General features: G+C 43.3%; 2 protein-coding genes across 4 annotated transcripts in view; one reads left to right on the forward strand and one right to left on the reverse strand.

The window, feature by feature from the left end:
- LOC109466954 (sodium/hydrogen exchanger 6-like) overlaps positions 1–8,870 on the reverse strand; it is an 18,181-nt gene extending 9,311 nt beyond the window's left edge. The window contains exons 1-8 of the mRNA XM_019764836.1: positions 8,521–8,870; positions 6,713–6,918; positions 6,195–6,272; positions 5,631–5,707; positions 4,438–4,541; positions 1,502–1,607; positions 788–920; positions 14–119 (exon numbers count right to left, since the gene is read on the reverse strand). Coding sequence (XP_019620395.1) covers positions 14–119; positions 788–920; positions 1,502–1,607; positions 4,438–4,541; positions 5,631–5,707; positions 6,195–6,272; positions 6,713–6,918; positions 8,521–8,851 — 1,141 coding nt within the window. The 5' untranslated portion in view covers positions 8,852–8,870. The remainder of the gene's footprint in view (positions 1–13; positions 120–787; positions 921–1,501; positions 1,608–4,437; positions 4,542–5,630; positions 5,708–6,194; positions 6,273–6,712; positions 6,919–8,520) is intronic.
- A 24-nt stretch (positions 8,871–8,894) lies between these two features.
- Positions 8,895–13,676, forward strand: LOC109466950 (activating signal cointegrator 1 complex subunit 1-like). 3 transcript variants are annotated; one of them, XM_019764831.1, is made up of 6 exons: positions 8,895–9,085; positions 9,521–9,959; positions 10,499–10,615; positions 11,447–11,604; positions 11,875–11,940; positions 12,668–13,676. In XM_019764831.1, exons 2-6 carry the CDS (start codon positions 9,566–9,568, stop codon positions 13,022–13,024), a joined length of 1,092 nt encoding a protein of 363 aa, XP_019620390.1. In that variant the 5' UTR covers positions 8,895–9,085; positions 9,521–9,565; the 3' UTR covers positions 13,025–13,676. The 3 variants fall into 3 exon arrangements, with proteins under 3 accessions (XP_019620390.1, XP_019620391.1, XP_019620392.1); XM_019764832.1 differs by having other exon boundaries at positions 8,895–9,078; positions 9,523–9,959; XM_019764833.1 differs by having other exon boundaries at positions 8,901–8,986; positions 9,523–9,959.
- Positions 13,677–14,055: the final 379 nt, after the last annotated feature.

Consider the following 14,055-nt stretch of genomic DNA (forward strand, 5'->3'; position numbering starts at 1 on the left):
CCCCCCTACTCACCTGTCATGCCCAGAGCCTCCGCCATAAGGAAAGTGCTGTAAGACATCAGGAAGAACATACAGGTCTCCAGTAGGGGGTGTTCTCGGATCTTGGTGAATTTGGTGAGGTGGGGGGGAGTTAAGGAGAATGCACAGAAGTGAACATAGCTACAAATTCAAAAATGTTTCTTCTTGCAGTTTTCCTAGCCTTGAGTTTGGAACAATACAGCATTTCAAAGAGTGTATATATATAGTGGAACAGACTTTCCGACGATTGCATTCTTGTTTGGATAAGTCAAGGGGTTGCTCAACAAACATCTTTCTGTGTTCTACTGTAAGGTCATGCTTTTTCAACTTGCAGTACTTCTATACTTGACTTGTGTATGCTCATTGCACAAGGTTTACATTTTTATTTAGTGTTGATGTTTAGTACAGTACATTGCTAGTACAGTAAGGATTTTTGTGTATTTACCCATAACCTCGCAAGCCTTGAGTGGCAATATTTAGTAACAAAACAAACGAACAAACAAGTAAACACGGCTGACTATCCTGAAGGACACACACACAGACAACACACACAGACACACACACACGCACACACTCACACACACAGACACACACACACACACACACACACACTCACAGACACACACACACACAGAGACACACACACAGACACACACACATACTCACATACACACACACAGACACACATGCACACACACACACACACATGTATCTAATAGATGTACTAGGTAACAAACAAACACAGCTGACTCTGCACAGTAAAAGATATGATAGCAGTAAAACAGCCCATCACAGCTCCTATCCCGAAGGACCCGGCAAAGATTCCCAGGAAGTTCCCGAAGGCCGTCAGGAAGGCGATGCCGTCAAACGCTTTGGTCGTCTTCCCGTAGCCTTCCACCGTTCTGGGGGGAGAGATGGAAAATTAATGTGCTGTAGTTTACTGGTTATGAGGACAGGGACAGTTACTCAGGCTCCATGTAGCAGGTACAAAACTCTGCAGTACGTTCTGTATTGAAGAGGGTAGAACTAACTACAGCTGCACCTGGTCTAGTATTGTAACATGGTACTATTGCAGGTAACAAGGTAGTACTTACTAGTATACTACTGGAGGTACTATACATGCTGAAAATACTATTGAATAATTTAGTACTACTGAAGGCATTACCAAAGGTAACAACTTGAAGGTAGTACTACGGGAGGTACTACTGAAGGAACTACAGGAGGTAATACTGAAAGTACTATGCCTATAGACTTCAGGTACTATTAAAGGTACTGCTGGGGTTACTCCTAAAGGTCCTACTGATTAAAGTACTCCAGCATGTACTACTGATTAGATACTACAGGAGGTACTAAGAAGGTACTACTAAAGGTACTACAGATTCTGCAGGAGGTACTGTAGAATGTACTACAGGAGGTAATGCTAAAGGTACTATATAGCAGGTACTACTGAAGGTACTACTTATACGTAGGTACATGTACTTACGATGAGAGTACGATGGCGACTGCATCGTTCATGACGCTCTCGCCGAACACGAGCGCGTACAGGTCCACGTCCACGTGCATGTCGTGGAAAATTGCCAGCACCGTCACTGAAACACACGGAACAGACCATAGAACTCAGTAACAGGGATGGAAATACTAAATAAATGCAGCTCTGTGCCCATACATGCCTTATGTTTACCTTCGCAGAAGGAAAACATGTTGTTTTTGCTCTGTTTCTTCTTCCTCTTCTAGATCTCCAAACAAATAACTTGATCAATGACCTGAACCAGACGTCTGTCACCATGGTAACTGGTGTTGGGTTACATCTTGTTGCAATTTCATAAAAGAAGGAATTTTGACTCCTGTCACCATATATGTGAAATTCAATGTGTTTGAGTAAGAATTAACAGAGCAGACCATACACGAAGGTAAACATTATGCATTTTCTTTCTTTCTTTATTCTTTATTTCAGGCGCAAATTGGCCCATAGTAGACAAACAATTAAAATAACAAGGTGCACACATAATAAAAACGGTAGGGTTCGGTACATATACATACGAGAAGGGCCTTACCGGTAGACTAGGCCGATATAGTGATCCCAGTAGTGACTGGTGGATGATAAGTCTGAGTGGATTGCGAGTTTTATGATACTGTTATTACTGTTGAGGAGCCGATTGGTGAAAGAGTGTGTTAGTTTACGTCTGCGAGCATCGAAGGTATCGACAACCTCAGTCACAAACATTCGACTGGCGCTCTCGAATTTTCCATATGAAAACAATATTCTAAAGGCGTTGTTATAAGCCGTTCGGAGTTTGCGAATAGCGCCCAGAGTGTAGCGTGTCCACAACTGGGCGCAATACATAGAGGAACAGTATGCGTTGAAAAGCGTGCGCTTCACTTCTGTAGAGGCAAACTTAAATTTACGAACTAAGGAATTGGCTCTGGTGTAGAAGCCTCTGATGTGAGTACGGATTGACTCGTCATCAGACAGGTTGGTAGTTATCTGGTTGCCCAGGTAGTTCACAGAAGAAACATACTGTAGGTTAGTTCCATAAAGCCTTACTGAAGGGGGCGCACAGTTCAACCGAAGTCTGTCACATGGAAAGTACATACAATGGCTCTTCTTTTCGCTGAAGAGAATATCGTTGCGATCACCAAAGCTTTCACAAATCGAAATAAGTTTTTGCAGTCCTTTAACAGAAGGACAAATAATACATATGTCGTCTGCATACAAAAAAATGGTTCACAATAGTAACTGCCAATATAGCAGCCAACACCGCTCGAGTTCAGCTCAACACTAAGGTCAGAAATGTAAACATTAAAGAGAAAGGGAGACAGTAGGCTACCCTGTGGCACACCGTTACTTATAGTAAAATTGTCAGAAAGGGAGCTGCCCCAACGCACCCTAAAAGTCAGAGTATTATACCAGACTACGAGTAGCCGGACTATGTACAATGGAACGTGCCTATCAATTAGTTTTTTAAAGAGTGACCAATGATTGACACGGTCAAACGCTTTTGCGGCGTCGAGAAAGCATACAAACACGGGGGAGCCACGGCTCTGATAGTAGCTGATTACCTCCTTCAACGCAAACACACACATGTCAGTGCCATGATGTTTCTTGAAGCCGAACTGGTTATCCGGACTATGGAGGTATTCCTCTAGGCGCTGTAGAAGTAAAATTTCCAGAGCTTTACAAAACGGGCTGGCGACCGCTATTGGCCGGTAGTTATCTCTATCAGTCAAACTACCATTCTGTTTTTTGATGATGGGAATCATAACCGTACAGAGTAGCCTAGATGGAATGTACCCATGCCGGAGCACCGCAGTAAATAACAAGGATAGTAATGTGGACAGCCGGGGACCTGCATATTTCAGGTGCTCGGCTGCAATCCCGTCAGCGTCACACGATTTACCATTGGTCAACTTGTTGATTGCCTCAGATACCTCGTCTACTGATACATACATTCCTGGGTTGTCAGCAACACCTGACTCAACTGTGTTGATTACAAACGACTTATGCACAGTGGTATTTACAGAATTCAACAGTGTACTGTAGTGGTTCTTCCACATGTTAGAAATCTCCGACATCCCGGAGTGACCATCTACGGTACAGGGGAGACTAGGTCTGGTGCTGTTCTGGGAACGAAGGGCTGACCAAAAGCCCTTACTTCCCCCCTTATCTAAACTCTTTGCCAATGAGTCGGCCCGGAGTTGGGCTTCGTTCCGACGGCATTGTCGGAGAGAGTATTTAAATTTTGCCCTTGTAGTACGCATAAGTTCCCAGAAGACACCATGTTTAGGTCGACCATTCTCGCACCACAAAGTAAATGCCTCTCTGGCAGCACTATGACTTTCCTTGACAACATCATTCCAACCGGGAACCGAATGAGACGTATTAGATTTTCTGCTAGGAATGGAATCTTTGGCAGCTTCCTGCAGAGCTGTAATAATCACATTACAAAATTGGTCTAAAGAGTCCCTATGGTTCTCGTTGGTACAATTGGAGTCAGAACAACGAATTGCCCCAGTAGGCAACAAAATTCTGGACAGCAAGTAATCAGTACAAGTATGGTAATGCAATAAGTCGTCCTGTGACGCACGATCCCAATTTACTCTGCAGGGCAGGGAATCCCCATCAACATATGTGTTAGTAAACAAAGGAACTGTGGACCAGTCCAGTGTAAGTCGGAGGGGGAAATGGTCAGAGGACAAAAAATCATGTAAAACACAAATATCAGAAATACTCTGGTGCATTTGCTTTACAAATGTTACCTTTCTAGTTGTTTCTATTTTCTGCAATGTGATTCATTCAGTTCTTTTAGCTTACATAACTGCAAAACCCCAGCAAGCTAAAAAAAAGTTCCAGGAGAGTATTTTGAGTTCAGGTTTTCTGCATATCATGTGACACTGACTGACCAATCAGAGACGACTTACCGGGGTCAGTGGCCGAGATGACCGCGCCGAAGAAGAGGCAGTCGACGAATGAGAAGTCTATATCTGCAGCTGCACCAATCAGCACAAAGGCGTACATCACTGACCTGGGAGGGGAGAATTCGCATGTTGATCACACATATCACATTACGGTTGTAGTATTCTATGATTGGTACATCTATATAAATTCTTACTACTAATAACTATTTAGTGAAAATTCTGATCAACAAGCATTGAAATACATTTTATTAGTTGAAGAAGTGGACAGATGCATTTTTTTTTGTCAACAATGCTGTTTTCCCTAAAGTATGACAGTATTTTGCTATCAAACAGATTTAAAATTTTACCCTAATGTATGAAAATCCTTATAGTTATGAATCAGATGTACCACATATTCTCCATAATCACACCCATGACTCATTAGCAGTGCCATGCCCATATAAGGCAGTGCCCATGGGGGTTTCTGGGAAAAGTTCCAGGAATGAGTGATGTTCTGCAGTGCAGCAGATTCCGGGACACATGCCAGGAAACAAGCAGATTAGTGAATGGGGGGAATTCCAATCTGGTAGGTGTGCTTCAGGTCTAGCTCTGAGACTGCTCCTAGACTAACTGCTTCATCAATCTAATTATAGTATGATGAATAATTTATTGTTCTAACATTATCAACATTCTGTCAAATGGGACTGATAATAAATTCACATGATTCAGAGCTCAGCCAGCTCAAAGTTGTTTTTTTTTCTGTCAGCAACCTCGGAAGAGAGTGTTTGCAATCTACAGAGGTTCTGGGGGCAAATTTCGTATTTTCAAGCCTTTAAAAACTGCATTTTCTCACATTTTGAGGGGCAAATCATGGGGTTGAGAGTGGTTGGGAGTGGTCTTTTGGATGTACTTATATTTCTACCCAAGATTTTTATCAACTTTGTCCATCAAGGTTGACGGCTTGGTTAAGAGTTTTTTCTGTCGCACGCCATAAAGTTCTAGCATGGGTACCATCCGGATTTTCGCTACACAACGCTCGAAAAAATCAGTGTAGCGAAAATCCGGATGGTACCCAGGCTAATAAAGTTCCTGCAATTGATGGAAAAATAGGTGCTGGCCAGAGCTCTGATTCCTCTACAGAAAAGTATGCTAAGAAGAGTATTATGGTCGATGGATGTGACTAAGCCACGTTGAAAAGAGAAAATGGCAGAACTCACCCCACAATGAAAGTGGACACGGCCGTTCCCAGGAACGCGTACGTCAGGATCCCGCCGATATTCCGGAAAAAATGTCTCTGTAACACGGGAGAGTCGTAATCAGTAATACTTATCTATTATAATTTGTTATCACTATTATCATTTTATCATCATTTATTATCATTACACCATTGTTGCCATTTTATCGTCATTTTATCATCATTTTATCATCATTACCATCATCTTATCATCATTTTTAGCCACAACTATAGGGCAGGACTGTTACCTCTCAACTATAAATCTAAATCATTACAGCATTGTCACCCTCAACTGCTAACTTCAAGAAAAATTCACTACAGTACTCCAACAGTTTTTGAGGAAAGTTGCTCCACATTCTTAACTTCTTATTGACTTTTAAAGAACTGTTTAAATTGGTACTTACAGGTAAGTCTAGGTACAGAATAGAAAAAGTCTTTGGAGAAAATCAATCTTAGAAAAATCAAGTTTCTTTGGCCTCAACTGAAACAACAACGACCTTGACCCAACGACCTTGACCCAACGACCTTCACCCAGTGACCTTCCTACCTTCTTGAGCGAGTAGCCAGCGTGGAAGATGATTGGCGGCAGCAGGATGTTGAAAAATATTTCTGGGTCAAAGGTCGCCTGCAGAGGGGAGAATTTACATCAACATCAGTTCGGATCAAACATGTATGCAAAACTGTGTGGCCATCTGGGTTCCTTCGTTCATTCATAAGACATTCATTCACTCATTCATTCACTCACTCACTCACTCATTCACTCATTCATTCTTTCATTCATTCACTCATTCATTCATTCATTCATTCTATTATTCACTCATTCATTCCTCCATTCATTCCTTCCCTCCATCCTGCCCACCTTGCTGAGCTCCGGGTTGATAACTGTATCTTGGTTCTCCTGATACACATTCATTCATTCATTCATTCATTCATTCATTCTATTATTCATTCATTCATTCCTCCACTCATTCCTTCCCTCCATCCTGCCCACCTTGCTGAGCTCCGGGTTGATGACGGTGACTTGGTTCTCCTGGTACGGGCCCTGGTTGGAGAACAGAAACTCACCTTGCTGAGCTCCGGGTTGATGACCGTGACTTGGTTCTCCTGGTACGGGCCCTGGTTGGAGAACAGGAATTCTCCCGCGCTCACGTTCAGCACGATGTTGCCGGGCGGGTCCCCCTCGATGTTGCCCGCGGCAACCACCTGCGACACCGGCCGCTGCGGCACGACCTCGTTACTCGTGTAGCGAATTATCACACCGACGATCAGACCTGCCGACAAAAGACACACGGCGTCACTGGCATTTTTTAAAAATTTGGACTGAGTTGCGCCAAACAGTTTCACATGAGTATGTTGGTAGTAAAGTATTATCATAAGAAAGAAACAATAGAAAATCATTTTTTTGCCCTGTTGCTTTAGATTTTTTTTTAAATCTGACAAACAACAAATTAAATTGGTGTGGCCTAATGACTGAATCATGTACATGTAGTGATGTACAAAGTCACTCGCACTGACAAGAGATGGGTAAAAATTTATGTAAGGATTCCTTTCGCCGAGGAAGGTTCTGGAAGTATTGATTTCTGTTATGTCTGGAGGTAAGTAAGTACCACAAGCCAAGCCATGTACCAGAATTCCTTTCATTTGTAATTGAGTACATGTCAATAAACTATCCATCTATACCCGATACATTTACCCAATGCCTTACATGTAGCATTACATCTGCATCCGAAAACTGCCAATATGTGCAACATGCATGTAAACTATATATAATGGTACCACAGCACAGAAACCAATTAATTATTCAGGCTGCAACAAAAAAACAAGCTGAAAAAATTCAGCAGGGAAAAATTTATTCTTAGTAACTTAAAAAAGAATTAGTGATTCCTTTTTTTATCAACATCAAAAAAAAAATAATAACTTTACCCCGCCCCCACGGCGGGAATGGTTCAACCCCATCCAACATGGCCGTCTGAGGTCAGGTTTCCTGTCATGTGATATTTACTCATTCAATAACTCACACACCTGCACAGGACAGGTGCTTACCTGTAGGGCACCTGTTTATTTTCTATAAACAAAAATGTTTGGATGCCTTTCACTTTTCTTATGACAACAATATCTAAGGCTTAAATGTGTTGTGGTGAAATTTTACAGACAGACATGCAGATGACTTTTGAGGCAATGAATAATATTAATGACGTAATTTAATATATGCCCTGTTAGAATCACCAGGTACACACATGTGCATAATACAGTGGGCTTTAGTTAGTATGTGCGGGCACACTGTTGTGTACTGCCAGTGTGTAGGAATGTGTAGGCGAGTCTGGGAATGATTATACATAGTCAGCTCCGCAGCATGCATCAATATGCACAGCGGGTGTCTTCTGTAGTGCTTAGAGTATCACACACACAAACACACACCGGGCTGGCTACACCAGCAGACAACACACACGGAACTGTAAGGATGTGTACGACCTTGGTTTTTTTCTGTCTGTATGCGAAGTTTTATTTCTGTTCTCCTTTGCTAAAGAATAAAAAGTAAAGATAATCTAAACCCGGGCCGACAAACCATCCAGACACCTGTCACCGCCCCTCCCCCTTTTCAGCAAGGTCGGATCGGAGCGACTTCCGTGTTTTCTTCTACAAAACATACTGAAAATTCTTTCTCCTAACGTTAGAAAGTACACCTCGCTATCTTTTTACCAAGTTATACACGATATTTCTGACCCGATCGTTTTGTTTTGCAATTTTTCCACTGTGGTGCGGCGTAGTCTAAAAACGCAGGCCGGGTGATCAGATGCACACACGGGTGTTCCCTTACGTTCTTGTTTGTTTGTTTACTTGTTTGTTTGTTTATCAATTCTGAGCGTGCTTACCGTACAGCAGAGCCAGGCCTGTCTCGTGCAGGTAGCGGAACCGCCGATGTTTGAAGAGCCAGATCGTGAGGATGGTCAAAACCAACAGGAACAGAAACATCATCAGATTCAGGCTGTCCAACTTGTGATCCTCCTCCGCGGCCTTTTCCGAGTCTTTCTCGGTGGGTAGAACGGGGATCGCTGGCCTTGGTGTCGTCTTGGCCGCTGCAGGTCCATCCTGAGACTCCACCGTCGGTAAGACGAGCATCAGAGCGGCCAGGAGGGGCCAGGAGAGCCGGAGAAACCGCCCGGACTGTCTCCCGCACGATTTTCTACACTTCACGGCCGCCATCTTACTTCCCTCTACCCGCGCGGCACCATGGGTAATAACCAGACGTCATCAGTTCTTGCAGACGAACTTTCGGACACCGAAAATAAGAAAAAAAGTTGTCTTGTGTCTTCTGAGGGTCGCAGACTACTTTAGCTGGTACGTGTGTCCTGGGGAAGATAGTGTCTGCGTTCTGATGTAACTGAGAAGACGTTCAGGCACGCAGTTCGTCTCATTCTGCCCTTGCAACGGTGAAAGAGCTACTCCTCTCACCTGGTCCCACCTCCCTCCCCACTACTAGTATAATATATTATAGTGTACATTCCTGACACAATATTATATTACTATCAATAGAGTTAGATTAGTATAATTAGTATCTCTTTATTATTGCTATACATTGGTATATGAAAGTAGTTTAGACTCTTAGTACAGTTAGAAATATCATCTCTTAGAACTGTTAGATATCGTTTATATAGCATATTGAAAGGTTTATTACAAATTCGTGCCCGGAGGCTAATTGCAAATTACAAAACATAAAAGAGCAATAAAACAGAGTATAAAATAACTAAAGTCTACATGATAAATGTAGCTGCCTAGTTAGCATCACCAACTATATGTAATGTTATGTATAATGTTTTGCCATACGTTGTACCCGTTACATCTGTTGTGCAATAAAATTCTTCTTCATGTTATAGACTGATAATCAGCTGAACACTTGGACAGAGACAGTGTTTAGAGATGGATGTGCTGCGTCCAGATCTGGTCTGGGTGGACGGCAGATGTTACAGGAAGAACTTCCTGTCTGACTCCGGTCCAGATGAGCAGCAGGAGGAGGAGGAGGATGTTGCCATGGCAACAGGATGCAGGGATAACGTGTACGCCGATGAGTCGTGTGACATCATCCCGGTCCAGAGGACGGACCGCGGCTACAAGCTGACCCTCGACCTTCCCAGCGACCTCTTCAAGTTCATCATCGGTCGGAAGGGGGAGACGAAGAAACGGCTGGAGACGGAGACAAGGTCGCAGGTGCAGATTCCCAAGGTCGGCGCCGGGGGAGAGGTCGTCATCACGGGGTCGGACAAACAGGGGGTTCTGTCTGCCATGAGGAGGATACAGATACTGGCTGACTCAGGTAAGCAGGGGGGGTTTGTGAGTAAGGGGGGGGGTCAGACAAACGGGGTCCTGTCTGCCATGAGGAGGATACAGATACTGGCAGACTCGGGTAAGCAGGGGGTCTGTGATAAGGGGGGGTCTGTGTGCTGGAGGGGTCAGAGAAACGGGGTCCGACAAAGGGGGTTCTGTCTGCCATGAGGAGGATACACATACTGGCTGACTCGGGTAAGCAGGGGGGGTCTAGGTAAGCAGGAGGGTCTGTGTCCTGAGTGGGGTCTGTCAGTAAGGGGGGTCTGTGTGCTGAGGGGGGGTCTGTAAGTAAGGGGGGTCGTGTCATCACAGGTTCAGACAGATGGGGTTCTGTCGGCCATGTGGAGGATACAGATACAGACTCAGGTAAGCAGCGTGGGTCTGGGTGCAGGGGGGATGTGATACTTGGAGATTGCTCTCAATCAAAATCCATCTTCACATCACTATTACATATCTTCCTCACTTCTGTGTAAAATATGTGCAGTCAAAGAAAGACACAAACAGAAAAATCCCATTCCTTTTTTCCAGGAAGAGCCAAGCTGCCCTTCACCCACTTCCTGTCGTTGCCCCTGACGACCACGCCCATCAAGGAGGGCTTCCAGGAATTCCAGTCCAGCGTGCTGGCAGAGTGTGGCCAGGACCAAGGTAAGGGTTAAACTGAAGCATGAAGTTACTGTAGATACCTGGACTTCTTGAACATATTCATCATCCTACTCTCCAAGCAGAGGTATGGGCTTTGGGGGTATTTTTAGCATGTTTTTAGGCTTTTTTTATCGGGGTTTCTCTTTTGCACTGAATTTTTTTTTCCACCAACCTCTGCAGGCAGTCGAAAACTTCAATGGGCTATAAACCTAATCACTTCAACACATTTCAGTCGTTCTGCAAGGAGGTGTGAACCAGACGCATGAATAGGCACAGTCAGCAGGAGGCGTGTGGCCCAATAAATGCCTTTCCGACTGCCTAGAAGTGTGATAATCCACCACAATAAAATGGATATTCCTAATGACAGTTTGATGGTTCCCGGGGAGGGGCACTATCGCCTGTTTTGAATAGGTTTGCCCCTCCCCGAGGTGAGTGCCGGCAGAGTTGGGTTTAGTGGAGAAAAAAAATTCAGTGCAAAAGAGAAACCCCGATAAAAAAGCCTAAAAACACGCTAAAAATACCCCCAAAACCCATACCTCTGCTTGGAGAGTATCATCATCCTTCATCACTCTTGGGCTGTATGTGTCTTGCACAACCCGACTTCCGATGATGATGACTTTCTTTTATACCACAAGTATACATGTAGATTGGAGTATTTTCCCCCTGATGATTTTCCTTATGTAATTAATTAGGTACAGATGGGAGTATATTCCAGAACCCAGACAATTTTCCCCCTTAAATTTTCCCCCATGTTCTTGTCCCCTTACTGCAGGCACAGATGTCAGTATATTCCTTGATGTTGATGTAATGACTTTCCTTTATTCATTACTACAGGCATAGATGCGAGTATATTCCAGAACCCAGACAAGCTGCACCTGACCCTGACCACTCTGGTTCTGCTGACAGAGAAGGAAGTGGCCGCGGCTGAGAGGGTCTTAAAGGAGTGTGTGGAGGATCTCGTGTCTCCTCTTCTCAGGGGAAAGCCTCTCCAGGTAAACTGTCACTTAGCATTAAGCCATCTCTGACCTCACTGTACTAGAGACGCATGTAGGAAAATCACCCACTTATGCTAGCTGGCTACCTCCCAGACGCGAGAATATGCACAGTAGAGTGTTGAGGTCTAAAATCCAATTCACTTAACTCAGGTGCAGAACAGCTAGGTTTAGAAACAGCACGATTAGCGTTCCTTGTTGAATTACTGAATGTCTAACCTCGCCCGCTCTTTTGTTACTGAAAATAAACCAGTTATCCCTTAATTCCAGGTGGACGTGCGTGGGATTGAGTACATGAACGACGACCCTGCCATGGTGGACGTGCTGTATGCACAGGCTTGTTTGTTTGTTTATTTGTTTTGCTGAGAGAGTCCTACAGGAGTGTCAGGAGGAGCTTGTGTCCCAGATTAAAGTTTGACTTAGACTTAGACTCATTATGTCATGAGGGAAGAGGTGAGAGTCAAACAAGATATTACAACATACAGGTTATATGACTGAAGTCCTAACTAGTAGAAAGGTAACATTTGCAACATGGTGATACTAGTCCAACTCTGTCTTGCAACTTGCCACACAATGTAACCCAACACCACAGGGTGCTACAGTTCCAGTTACCATCGTGACAGTCTTCTGGTCAAGGTCATTGACCTTATGTGTTTGGAGAAGAAGAAGAGGAAACTGAGCAATAACAATTTAGAAGTAAACATAATGAATCCACAAATACATAGAGAGGCTCAAATAAGTCCATAGACATGTATCCTTACACATACATGGTGTTACAAAATAAGAAAAAAATGACTATAGATGATAACAATGGCATAGTCTAGTCCAAGTAACTACATCATATTCATAATGTTTAAAGTTAAAACTTTTGATCCAACACAAAAAGTTCTCTCACCTAGAACTTTCGACCAGTCACTCTGGTCTTCCTCAGTAGACTGACCCAGTGAGGCTTGTCACATGGCTTCTTTGAAGTGTGACGTCAACACTCGGTCAAAGGTATCTGTTAGACGATGTCGGCCCCCGTCGCATAATGATGTAAATTTTTTATTTATTTTTTTCCCAGGTGCATCTGCCTGATGGTTCCGACAAACTGCAGACGATGGCGGACGGGGTTGTGGAGCGGTTTGTGTCAGCGGGGCTGACCGAGCAAGAATACGACCGCGTCAAACTCCACACGACCGTCATGAACACGTTATTCCGGCGGGATCCGAGCGCCAGCCCCGACAAATCCAGCAGAAAGGCTGGGAAGGGCCGGCCGCTCAAGGAGAGGGAGTCCTTCGATGCTCGGAACGTCTTAAAGATCTTCGGGGACTTTCACTTCGGCAAGACGGACTTGAACTCGATACATCTGTCTGAGAGGTTCTCCTCGGACAGTAAGACGGGATATTATAACTGCGCTGCGGCTGTGGAACTGACATGATTCAAGGTCATCTCAACATAGAACATGTAGTAAGAATCGTTGGTGAAAGTTAAAGATACTCATAGACTATTCAATCATCCAGGAGGTAGAAAAAACACTCCATGATTTAATCTCTTATCATCATCTTGTCACAAGTACAGCATCGATGTCCAGGAAGACTAGTCTCTCGAATGGCTCTCTGAATAAAGAATTAAGTGTAAAATAATTTGCAGCCTTTTTTATTGTCCCAAGTAATAAGATTAACAATCCTGTCTATAGTGGCCACCTGCCTGTCAATGTGACCAGTTTCTTCAGAATCTATATTATGTTTGACTTTACAGTATTAAGTACTTAGTATTTGTTTCCACACAACAGTACTTAAGAAAGAAAGAAAAGGGAATTCTTGTCCCCAATACGTCCACTTTTACACATAGTATTTTCATGGAGGTAGAATGGTGGTTTGCATACTTTTTATCTTTATCCTACTGCAGTTTTTACCTACATCGGTAGATGTCATTAATGTCACGTTCAGTTTGAACCCTGACCCGTGGCTTGGATGACTTTCTCCCTGTTTTGATAGAAACCAGAATTAGATTCGACGTGTTTTGTAAAAATAAGAATAAAGATAGGAGGGTGAAATGGCTTTAATTATTAAAAACCATTGTTCGTAGAATTTCGTCCATGACTGATTGAATGTTCCTATTGTGTTATTAAAAGAACCTACATAAATAAACATGCCAGGAATCTGTTCTTATTGTAAGAATCTTGTTTCATCTTTTGGCGGTAGAACAAAAAGACGCCCAATTCTCACATCCCCTCTTGTCACCATGTCTCCAGGGTCTCATCTATATGCATTCTTTTACCCGTTTGATTTTGCCGCTGTGGACATGGGTGATACCATTGTTAGATAGGGGACGTTAGACTTTTCGTAATACAAACCATTTCATTTAAGAATGTACTAAAGACTTTTACATCATAAACTATCTAGATTATTATATATAATATCATAAAGTGTTCTTATAGTATCTTATAAAGTTAGAGGTCGAAGTTAT

This window comes from Branchiostoma belcheri, unplaced genomic scaffold (assembly GCF_001625305.1).
Source record: "Branchiostoma belcheri isolate BF01 breed outbred unplaced genomic scaffold, Haploidv18h27 scaffold172, whole genome shotgun sequence".
Classification (NCBI taxonomy): Eukaryota; Metazoa; Chordata; class Leptocardii; order Amphioxiformes; family Branchiostomatidae; genus Branchiostoma; species Branchiostoma belcheri.

What these genes read in the sequence shown, in the direction of transcription:
- LOC109466950 (XM_019764831.1), top strand. Translation starts at nt 9,566, where the DNA reads ATGGATGTGCTGCGTCCAGATCTGGTCTGGGTGGACGGCAGATGTTAC. An exon ending in TCAGGGGAAAGCCTCTCCAG is followed by an intron (nt 11,605 to 11,874) that starts GTAAACTGTCAC and finishes CCTTAATTCCAG; the next exon opens with GTGGACGTGCGTGGGATTGA. An exon ending in TGGACGTGCTGTATGCACAG is followed by an intron (nt 11,941 to 12,667) that starts GCTTGTTTGTTT and finishes TTTTTTTCCCAG; the next exon opens with GTGCATCTGCCTGATGGTTC.